The sequence below is a fragment of the Megalops cyprinoides genome, chromosome 8 (genome assembly GCF_013368585.1).
Source record: "Megalops cyprinoides isolate fMegCyp1 chromosome 8, fMegCyp1.pri, whole genome shotgun sequence".
Taxonomy (NCBI): domain Eukaryota; kingdom Metazoa; phylum Chordata; class Actinopteri; order Elopiformes; family Megalopidae; genus Megalops; species Megalops cyprinoides.
In genome coordinates, this window is record NC_050590.1 from 26,747,906 (window position 1) to 26,759,502 (window position 11,597).

Sequence of the window (11,597 nt, forward strand, 5' to 3'; positions counted from 1 at the left end):
ATATTCACCTACCCCACCATTGAGTCACTAAAGCTTGTAAGGTATAAGTAAGGAATCAACTTTTGTATACAAACTGAAAGTTAGAAAATTTGAATTAGGTTATAATTACAGGTTAGAACTAGGTTAGAATTATACATGTATACTCAGTACGAGTAATTTATGTTGACATCTAGGCTGTTTTATTTTACTGACTCATTCTACTCAAATAACAAGCAATCTTGCCATATATTATATCAATATTTTCAATACTTTCATTTAAGTTATATTAAGCAAAAGTGTACCAGTAACACCAGCAATATCACTATCTTGTAATGAATACTTAACTCAGCTGGACCATATTATTTCACAGGTTGAGACTGACAATATTACATATTGAGCCGAAAACCATTAGAACGCTTCAGCATTTTGAGGGTGCATATGGTATTTGTCACATGTTTGTTCATCATGACAAAAGGCAGTTACCCACACAATTTAGAAAAAGGGGTATGCTGCCATTGTATAGCAATTAAATTCCATACCAGCATCTCGCCTCCTCTTACTGTACATGCCTGTGGAAAAAAGAGGAACATTCTTCTGAACATTCGCCACACAAGGCGAGCAAGGCACGCTTCATTTAACAGCTCCCTGGTCCTACTGAAGTACAGAAAATGACAGAGCAATTAAGCGTCGCTGCGCATGACGTGGGGAGTGTTACCACGCTACCTGGCTCCCTGACTGGTACCTTGAATGTCTAAATAAGTCAGCAATTAGACTGATGTAAATACATCACTTCCACTGACACGTACTCCCACAAAACAGATGACGACCACTCACGCCTCCTTGTATCAATCACAGGCTGTCAAAACACATCAGTTCAATGGGCAAACACTGGAAAACTTTCTCTGGCAGGTTGCGCTTTTCTCACACCTCACACCTCACACAACTTTTTTTCTGACTTCCTAAAATAATGCTAAGCAAGGAGATTCACAACCTTTCCAGAAAGATTTAAAATGCACCCAAAATAAGTTTCATAAGTGAAAATAAAACCCCGGAAACATGTTTTGTTGGGGCCTTGATGGATCCATTGACTTTGCTAGGTGCTTGGTATCTCCATCCCTGGTGTTCACTTCAAAAACCTATTTCCTTTTTCTGGAAAACTTTCAACTATTTTGGAGCTCCATGTAGACATATGTTTTAAATATTAAAAATGTAAAGTAAACTCTTGATCATTATTTAGAGCTTATGGCCTAGATACCCTCCAATGCAGTATTGTTCTCATTGCTCACCACTCTCACATTTATTACAGCCTAAAACAAAGAAAAGTGTGTTTTGTAACACATGACAAAAACAAAAAACACTGCCTTGTAAGTTATCATAAGTTAGGACCTCTAGGACTTTGACTGAATAAGCGTGCTCATCTGCAAGGTACATAATACCCCCCCTTTTTTTCTCTCCATTCCAGACGTGCTAATTCTGTTCTCTAACCTCCGTTCAGCCCGGCCCAGGCTCACCTAGTGGCCCTGGTCTCCGCAGACAGGCCCCATCTGCCACCTGCTCCACTCTGCATCCCCGCGACAACTGTCGAGCAGCGCAAAGATTGATCATCAGTCAGAACCCATCGTACGGCACCAGATTTCACTGGGTTACGCCTGCTGATCCAGCAAAAGGCAGTATGAGGCTCCAGCAGGCCATGCCAACATCGGCCGTCTCGCCGCGCTCAAGGAACAGCAGTGCATGTCGCCGTGAATCCCAGCCAAGCCAGCCCAGCTGAGGCACAGAAGTTTTGGCCTACAACTTGGCTCTCGACAAAGGGTTCATAAATAAACCTAACCGTTATATGGCACAGTCATCTAGTGTCTGAAGGGCCAGAATAAACAGCACAGGAACTTCTGCAGCACCTGATCTCCCAGCATGAAGATAACATCTCAGTACAGAATATTTCACAATCATATTCACACTGGAAGGATTTAGTGTCATAAACTGACCTTTGTACAGATCTTTTCATAAATATCATGATTAAGATACCTTCTCATGCCTGCAACTAAGGTAAACTGAAGACAATACTAACAATCTATTGCTGCTGCTGCTGCTGCTACTACTACTATTAATAATAATAACAACAACAACAATAATAATAATAATAATAATAGTACACGTGTGATTTATTAAAATTATGAGTATAAATTTAGTGTCTTTGTCCATGTAAAATCCTACTTTTCATATGGAAGAGAAATGGGGATGAAGAGCGGTCCTATTTACTGCACATAATAAGCATAATTGATTGTGTCTGTTAAATGTCACCAAATCCAAAAAAGAAGATTCAATAAATCTCTGCCTTAATCTCTGCCTTAATTTATGATCACTCCCATGTTTAACCTCCTGCAGACTCACTAATGTCCATTTAGACCCAAATTAAATTAAGCACTGCCGCTAATAAAGGGCATTAAACAAAGCTGTCAGAAGACGCTGCTCTCATTAAGCACATTATCTCCTAGCTCAGCTGTAAATGAGTAAACATTTGTTTTGCAGTGCCTACCACAGTGAGTCCCCCTCCATGCAGAGCCTCTGACACTTCCCAAGTTCCTTACCTTTTACCTGCTTGTGTGGATCCACAAAGGCTTCCCCGCTGGATATGTACACATCCCCATCTTTGGGGATGTCCTCTGCTTTGGAAACTTCTTTGCCATCTTCCAGGAAAATCCGACGAGCAGCTGATATGAGCTTGAGTTTGGAGGTGCACTCCTCCAGCAACTGAAAGCCCAGGAAGAGGTAAGGAAAATAGTAAAATGAAAAATAGGCTCTTTCTTTATTTTTTAGGATAAAGAATATAGTTTGACTTCATGGGTCTGATTTCAAACAAAACACAATATTCCTTTTGTGTAGATTTACTAACAAGATTTACTGCTTAACACAACGAAGCAGGCTGGTATGAAAATAATTTTATACCACAAAGGTAGAAAAAATGAGAAAGAAGGTTTTAAAAAAAACAGAATTACTGTTTTGCAAGACAAATATCAATTTTTGTTCAGATCCACATATTCTTCAGCAATTGAGGTGGGTAAAAAAAATTGGCAACAAAAATTAATTGAAATTGAAATCAAGACATTGTGAACATTTCAAGAATCCCTGAATTCTGTGCTTACTCAGGACTGCACTGAGAGACTGTGGTTAGAAATTAGTAGATGAGAAGATTCACAACATTACCATTGTTATGTTGGAGGCAGTGATTCTGGCAAAGGTCTGTCTTGACCCGTTCTTGTGGGCAATCACTCTGATAATCGCCATGTTACGCTTGAAGACTGGCACCATTTGGGAGGACTGCTGCAAGCTTCTTTGGAGAGAGAAAATGAAAATGAATGAAAAAAAGATAAAAGTGTACCAAGGGGCAGCTCTCTCAGCTACTGAGTACACTGCATGTAAGAGGTGATGAATTCTATGGCATTCTATGTGTTTTTCTAGTTTGTTCAATGGAATCTTGAGGACTAGGAGGCTGACACAGCCTACAGGTGTGCTACTGTCATGTAGTGGTTGACTGATATAGGTGTCTGTAACGAGGAGCTACGACAGGTACCTGATATGAGGGGCAGGTGCACTTTGAGGTCTCCTTCCTCCTTCCCTCCTTGTTGATATGGAGGAACGTGAGCTGGGGTCAGGGGTCACACAAGCTGATTGTCTCTTCTTGGAGTCCTTGTTCTTGGGGCCCTTGGCTGCATAAGGTGAAGTATATTGCCTGTAAAGAAAACATAGAATGATGCACTGATTAATGATCAGACCAATTCACCTCTGCAAATAACAGATAAAAAACTGCTCTTTGCGAAAGAATATAGGAGCCCAGGTACTTATCAGTATAATTACATGCATCAAACATGGCATGTTTCATACATGTAATCAGAGTTCACATGACACTGATCCAGCTCCCTTATTACAAATTATGAAATAAATACAAACTTAAATAGGAAATCTCCCTGTTGTGCAATCTTACATATCAGAGCCATACAAAATGTTCTTGAGCATCTTATGCAGGTATATGATTTAAGTTAATAAATAAAGATACAGCTGGGAATACTCTCTGCAGGTAATGTGCTCACACATAGACATAGCTGGAGCTCTGTGTATCTGTTCCCTTTTATGTAGTGTCAAAACAGTGGAGCAGAACAATAACAGAATCCTCCCAAATGTAGTCACTTTCCCTGTTCTCAGACAGCAGCCCCCATGAGGCCTTCAATCCCATTGAAAAGTGAAAAATTCCTGCTACTTGTCTGAGGAGAAGTATGTGGATTGGGCCCACCGGGCCTCCCATCGGTCGTGAATTCACCCTGCAAATAATAGCGTCTGGCAGGGGTGCAACCTCTGTAATGGCTCCCAGCCAGACTGCTGTCGGTCAGTCGCTCCTCACCCCTTCCTTCCTCTCTGTGGACGGGACCATCGCACAGCAGTCACTGGTAACACTGTGCAAATGTGGGACATCATGCTGAGATGTAACTCCTTAATCCCTTGTTGATCACGTGCAAACTTCCTCCTCTCTCTCTGCCAGTCATGACCAACACCCACAATCCTCCAGTTTCATTGCAGGATCTCAATGGACCCTTGCAACACATCCCCTGTTCTGGTTTGTTCGGCTGGGAACCTAGAGAGGTGGGAGGGGTGGGAAGGGAAGGGGGGCTGGGGGTCTTATGTTAAATCTAACAGTAAGGATGAATCAAAAGGCCTCCATCCAGGCCCAGACACCAAACAGAGAGGCCTGGCAGCCAGCCAAGGCATCAAGTCCCCCTTGGCTGCCGGGGTGATGACATGGAGACTGTTTTCTTCTTCTTCTGGGTCCTCTTTCTCTTCCTCTTTTCTCTGCATCCCCCTGGTGCCAGTGGGGGCACTCCAATCAGACTGGGTGAGGGGGCACAGGGAGAACAATGGGCAAGCGGGGGTGACAGAGCTGCCCGCTCTACTTGAATTACAAGTGGTTAGCACTCATCTAGAAGAATGAGGCCTTCAATGGCTCATTCATGGGCTCAGTGGATCCTCACCTATGGTACGCGGCTGTCAGAGCTGGGAAGAGGCATAGTTGCTGCTTTCTGTCTTGGGGAAGCTCCAGGAGCACAAGCGGGCTGCTTCGGCACAACATCGCATGGCAATTTCATACCAATTAAAGGACAACAAACTCAGGCTGCATGGAGATACTGGCCTGGCTTTGTTTTGCTTCCACAAAAAGGGAGTGCAATCATATTGTGTGATGAAGTGATCCAATGAACTGATTCAACACCAGCTGATCTTAACACCAGAAATAATTCAGAAATCCTTGGATTTCACTGCCACTCAGATCAAAGTACTTCCAAAAACAAACTGACAATGGGAAAGAAGAAAATGTAGAACAACACCAATAGGAAATGTGAGAGCAAAATATAAAATATAAAATAAAAATAAAACCAGAGCTTTTTAACCAGGGGTCCGGTAATTTTTTATTAAAGTACTGAGTGTGAATTTGAACCATTGTCAACACATAGCAGCTTTATCTGGAGAGAGTAATTCTATCTCTTTACATGGGGGTCAGGGCATACAAAGAGGGTTGAAAACCTTTGATTCCAGCCATTTATTTGTATCCTTTAAAATTTTACAGGGCAATGGGAAATGACATTAAATAAGCATTTTGTGAGGAATGTTTTTGTGAGGAGCTAAACCTGTTCTGACCCACGCGTGTTACCTGGGCAGATGAGAGTAAGAGGGTGAGCGGGAGCTGGCACTGAAGCGGTTGCTGTACTCCTGTATCAGGGCCTCCTCCAAACTAGACCTGAGAGAAGACCGTGTCCAGCCGCTTCTCTGGCTCCGTCCAGAGGTTCCACTGCTCGGGGTGCTGGTGCTAGCTGGCCTCCTCTCTCCTGCCATTTCTGCAAGAAGACAGAGCAAACCATTTCTGCATTAACCGTAAAGTGACACTTATTAAACAATACAGCAGCATTTGTAACTTTGCCTATAAATGGACTATAAATATCTAGATGCATCAGTGGCACTCCACTCACATCCAAGCTTGAGTTTGGGGATTCTCTTTCAGCAATCATGATAATTCATTTTAAGACTGCAGTTAGATCAGCACAAACTAATTTCAACAGTTCCTGTGCTACTACAGTACAGACATCACCAATAATAATGTTAACACAATATCACCAGCTAATGATGCTACCAAGGAACTCAAAGCCATAACTGATACAATTAATTAAAACACACATTTCTAAGCTACATCAAATGGTTCTGAAACAAAAACCCACTTCATTAACAGGGGGTTAACATGTCTGTGCTCAATCAATATGAACTCAATCAAGAGTTACTGTTCCAGACAAAAGACCGGCTCCCATCTTATTTAATTAGTGCCTTGGCAACAGCGGGCTCCCTCATCCCACGCATCTGCTCCTGAGGATGAATAAGTTTGGAGGGAGACGCGATGCCACACTTATGGGGGGGGGGGGGGGGGGGTGGGGGTCACATTGAAAACCACCTGACAATTCTTCTGCTCACCCCCGCACACCTTCCCAGACACCTCCACTGCATCTGCAGAGCATTCGCCGCTTGAACAATTTCGCAAATTAAGATGGGGAGGATGTGTGATGTACTGTAAAATAACACCTTTTTACACTCCTTTAATTTCAGCCGGCAACATGGAGACAAAACATCTGCAAGTGGAACCTACATCATCCCTGTTCTTTCGACTCCTGGCCCCTCCATTTTCCCATTCATGCTCACATATACTACAACGCTGGTGATTCCAGTGATGAGAAGGGAATCATTTGTGTACTGTTGTATTACACTGGAAGTGACTGCTATTTGGAGTAAAAAAAAAAAACAGTTGGGTTGTAAGGATTTCCTTATAAAACAAATTTGCAATAGAAATCACTATGAAAATATAATAAAAATGATATTTACGAAATTACTATAAAGTTTTGTAGTGAACAGGAGTCCGATTTACCTAGTTTCATCGCACCTCATTTTTTGTTCAATCAGTTTTTTTTCCTTGTGCTGAATAACTTGGAGATAAATTCAAAGCAAAAAAATTTCTTAGCATAACCTATAACTGAGATATGCACTTAGTTCTTTTATTTTAGTCATTCTAGTTCTTTGAATATTCTTGTTCTTTCCCTCTGCATAATAGATAATACCATGCAGGTATTATCTATTATGGTATTAAATTGATTCTCCATAATTAATCCAAAATCACACTTTTTCTTGTCTTATTATGATGCCAGACCTACATATATAGCTCATTCATTTCAATTTCTAATCTGTTATTCAAAGTAAGGGGGAAACATGAGAACTACAGGAATAAGCAGGAGCTCTAAATGCCATAAACATTTTGGGGATGCAAAGAAATGTAAAAATACATATTTGTGATGACATTGTATGGACAAATACAAACAACGGACGCCAGGAAATGCAAATAATGGACTCACTACTGCAGTGCACTTGTTCTTATTCTAGTCTCTACTGAGTATTGCACTGTAATAACACGAAAATAAACCCAGATCATTGTGGAAGTTTCTATGCAGAAACACAGGAATACTAAAAGTTCATAAAATTTAAAACATTCCTTTTTAAATTAGGCAATGGCTCCTTCTTAATGTGTGACTGACTTCACATAAAGTTAGCAGAGAAGAAAGTAAGTATAGAGCTATACAGTCATTAAACATATGTTTCCATTTTTATTGGGTCAGTACTTCTATAATCAGTGATTTCAAATTTAAGAAAATGCAATGAAGAAAAAAAGACTGTGAAGCAGTCTTTAGGACTGCATTGTGCTTTAATTACTTCTTTTAACTAACCCATTGCTAATTAGAGTTTGCACTTTTCTATTTATTTCCGCTGCTAATTAGTAATTAACACAGAGATAATTATACATTAACAATGTAGCGCAACTATGAGGAAAAGTTAGTTCCCCTGATCATTTTAGCTGAGAGGATTTTTCCATGGAAAGCCTCTCTGGGTCTGTTTGTTATTTCAAGTAAAATAATCTTATAACCCATGTGGGATTCTGTGTAATGAGAACGGGTAATACACATAATATATGCACAGATTATATTTTTACATATTATCAGTTAATACCATTATAAATTTACTGAAGCAATTTATGTTCCTTACTTTGCACAGAGATACAAAAACATTTCCCCACTCTAGATTTGATGAATTACAAAATTGAAAACACAATTAATTTATGGCATTCCCTAATACAACAGACAGAGCAGCATTTTGAATTAATACTTCACCAAATTGCTTCAAAGTGAAATTATGCATTAAAATGCCTTCTTACAAAGACTTCTTACAAAATATTTGACCGTGAAAAATTGCTGAAGATTTTATTGCTAGGACAAGCTTTCCATTTCCTTTTCTTTCTGGCATACATTGTATTACAGCTTGCCTACCATTATTTTAAAACTATTTACCTGTAGGTATATTCCAGCAAGTAAAAGCAAATATTGCAAATATGGTTATGGTGTTCATCTTATGATAGCTTGCACCTGAAATTCAGGCTACTTTAAGTGGTACAGTAGCTCAGACCTACACAGCTGTAATAAGAGAAAGGTCCATGAGCTATGTATATCCGGGGCTAACATCAGACATGGTCAAATTTCTGTCTGCCTTTGACTGGCTTGATTATAGAATAATCATCTCTCTGACAGATGTTGATACATTCTTCCCTGAATTCCCTGACTGCAAAGCTCAAACTGTATGCCTGAATGCATGATGCATGATTGAAAGTCCAGACAACAGCGCTTCTGACACCATGTGACTCTGGACCGATCACGTGGCAAGACTGGGCCGGCAAGTTAGGAAAAGACAGCTCTGGCAGACTGTGAGGGTAGCTTTTGTCTCAGGATAAGTAAATGTTCATACAGTACCAGATGATGATTATGTTCTTTCAGCACTTGTGAACCAGACTTCCAAGATGCAATGATCCACTGTGTTCACCTGCAGCTGGATTCCATCGACCTCCCTGAGACACACATCCTAACAGCTGAACAATCATCCTGTTCTCACACAAATACATACTCGGAACCAACCAGATTTGATCTCTGATTTGTATGCCTGATACTGCAACTGAAAAATAAAACAAAGCAGATGCTCAAATCAATGACCCCTTAATGCAGTGAACACTTCATGGTGGCCATTTAGATGGTCCTCATATACAAAAGAATTGCTCATACAAATGAAATCAAATAGGACAAATGTGATAATCACCCACTGCAATTACAGCAATATTTCTAAAACAACATTAAATAACTTCCATATAAAATATACAGCAATTACACACAACCTTGTGTACCCTGACAGTGGCCAGCAATCCTACAGCATCCTGTGCAAATTCATGCCTGATTTATCATGGACTCTCACTACAGCTCTTCATTCTTTTCAGACACAAACACAGGCCTGTAGTGACACAGGAGCAGAGGGTTACTGTAAATACAAACATAAATTACAGGAAGGCACTCACAAATGAATACAAGAACAAGCCTATGTGTCTGAATGTGCTCAGAAAATGCCCTCTCTACATTGTGGAAGAATCAAAGAGCATCAAAGAACATATGCGTCACAGTGCAACATGGGTATCGACATTCCATTCCACTCTTGGCCACAAGAGTGGCAGATCTGCTGGCAGGTCTCACAGATAATGGGAAACAGTCTTCCTAGAAGAAACCTTGTAGATATGTCCTCCAAGAATCAGCCCTTGTTTCATGACCTTATATAAACAGTTACGTTTAATTTGTCCTGGAAATCACATAAGTAAAAAGCAAAGAAATTGAGCTGTTATTTGAGACAGTTTCTTTCAATCCATGTTGTATTGGGGGACTCTGCTTAATATTCATAATATTCTTGGCCTCTCACTCTTCATCACTTTGGACGGTTGGCTATGTGGAGAGAATATCCTGTCACATTTCTAATTGCTTTGTAATGTGCCCGAAATGGTGATATAATTAAAGGCAAACAATCTGTCACTTGTCTGTTACATGAACTATCTATCAAGGAGCTCATTAAAGAATTTGCTAATGAGCTACAAAAGATTGCGCTTGAGGTGCGTTTAGCAGAATTTTTTTTTTTCCTTTGTGACACCAAAGATCTTTTCAATAATTCCCAACTCAATTAACAAATACAGTTCCTCTCACAAAAACATGCAAGTTGGTCTCTTGTTGTTCTCTTAAAGATGAGTTCATATAAAACCTACAAAACATTGACAAACTAAATACAGTATATATGTAGAGAGTACTTTGTAACGGTTTCATGTAGATACTATAGGTTATTTATGTCTAATTAATTCTATTGGGGTTATCACTGCAATAAAAGAAAATGTAAGCCTTTAATATAGGCATGGCATTAGTTTCTTTAATCAGCATCAGTAAAAGACTTTCAATTGAAATTGTTTTTACTGAACCTTTGAAATGTGTGGAAAGTGTACTTAAGGTTTCCCATTTTGATTACGTCACCATTTGTATTTTAAAAAATGAAACCATACTGTAAAACTTTGACATAAATTAGGAACTACATTTAATTTTGAAATCAACTGTAGTTCTATGTGTAATAGCAGTGTCTAAAACTGTATTTTAAAAACATGTAGATCTTCATATTAGATAGACCTCTATAAAGCAAAAGAGGCTAACTTTTCCTCCTCCCTATGAGTGTGTCAGTAATAAGACCCAAGTTAATTGAATTGTCTTATTTAATTATTATTCAATTATTAAAGATAAGGCAATACCATAACATAGTGCATTATATCCACTCTTCCATGGCATCACACAGAAAATACTCTAAACATACAATGCAGACATTTTTGTGAAAGCAACCCGTTTGTCACACAAATAACTAAATCTCAGTAGTATGTTTTGATAATGTTGGCGTAAAATACATATTTGACAAACATCAGTGAATAAATGGGATAAAGAATGTAGATGAAAGTTAATATTTTGCACTGTCTCTTTATGCGCCTTGATGTCCCAGTTATATCTCGAGTTAAGTCTCGCTGTGTTTGGCACTATCTGGTCCTGTTTGCACCACCTCTTTATTGCATTATGTGTGATATTCTGTAACAGTGACTGACAGTGATTCTTAACACACTCATATGAGGACTTACAGGCTGTAAGTCCTCATATGAGTGTGTTAAGAATCACTGTGTATTGTGTGTGACATTGTGATTGCTGGCATCATTCCACCATGGCAAATTCCTTGTGCATTTAACATATTTGGCCATTAAAGGTGATTCTGATTCTGATAAAAAGTAGGTTCTGGATATCAGAAGAGCAGGATTTGCACCTGGAGAGTGCCTTTTAGAGGTGATGATTTATAGCACCTACTTAATAATTGGTCATGTTATCTTAACAGCCTCTCACCTTACTTTGCAGTCATCCAACAGATTTTGCTTTTAAGAGTATTTGACTCATCTTTATATTCCACTTTACAAAAAAAAAAAAAAAAAAAAAAAAAGATCTATTTTTTCCCCTGGTCGACTAAATGCTTGCCATTTATGTTTTATGGCTAGCAGCAGTAATAAATGCTTTCTCTATTGCTGCACAAGTTAGCGCAAACTGTGAATAAAAAAAGCTGATATCACTGTGATCAGTAAGCAATTACCCCTTAAAACCGTACATTTT

The 11,597-nt window shown here is 39.4% G+C and overlaps 1 protein-coding gene across 1 annotated transcript in view; it reads right to left on the minus strand.

Annotated features, from left to right (window-relative positions):
• Positions 1–5,856, minus strand: part of LOC118781640 (doublecortin domain-containing protein 1-like) — an 85,252-nt gene extending 79,396 nt beyond the window's left edge. The window contains exons 1-6 of the mRNA XM_036534650.1: positions 5,675–5,856; positions 5,001–5,084; positions 4,268–4,389; positions 3,551–3,686; positions 3,184–3,310; positions 2,568–2,730 (exon numbers count right to left, since the gene is read on the minus strand). Of these exons, the coding sequence (XP_036390543.1) occupies positions 2,568–2,730; positions 3,184–3,310; positions 3,551–3,686; positions 4,268–4,389; positions 5,001–5,084; positions 5,675–5,856 (814 nt within the window). The remainder of the gene's footprint in view (positions 1–2,567; positions 2,731–3,183; positions 3,311–3,550; positions 3,687–4,267; positions 4,390–5,000; positions 5,085–5,674) is intronic.
• Between the last annotated feature and the right edge of the window lie 5,741 nt (positions 5,857–11,597).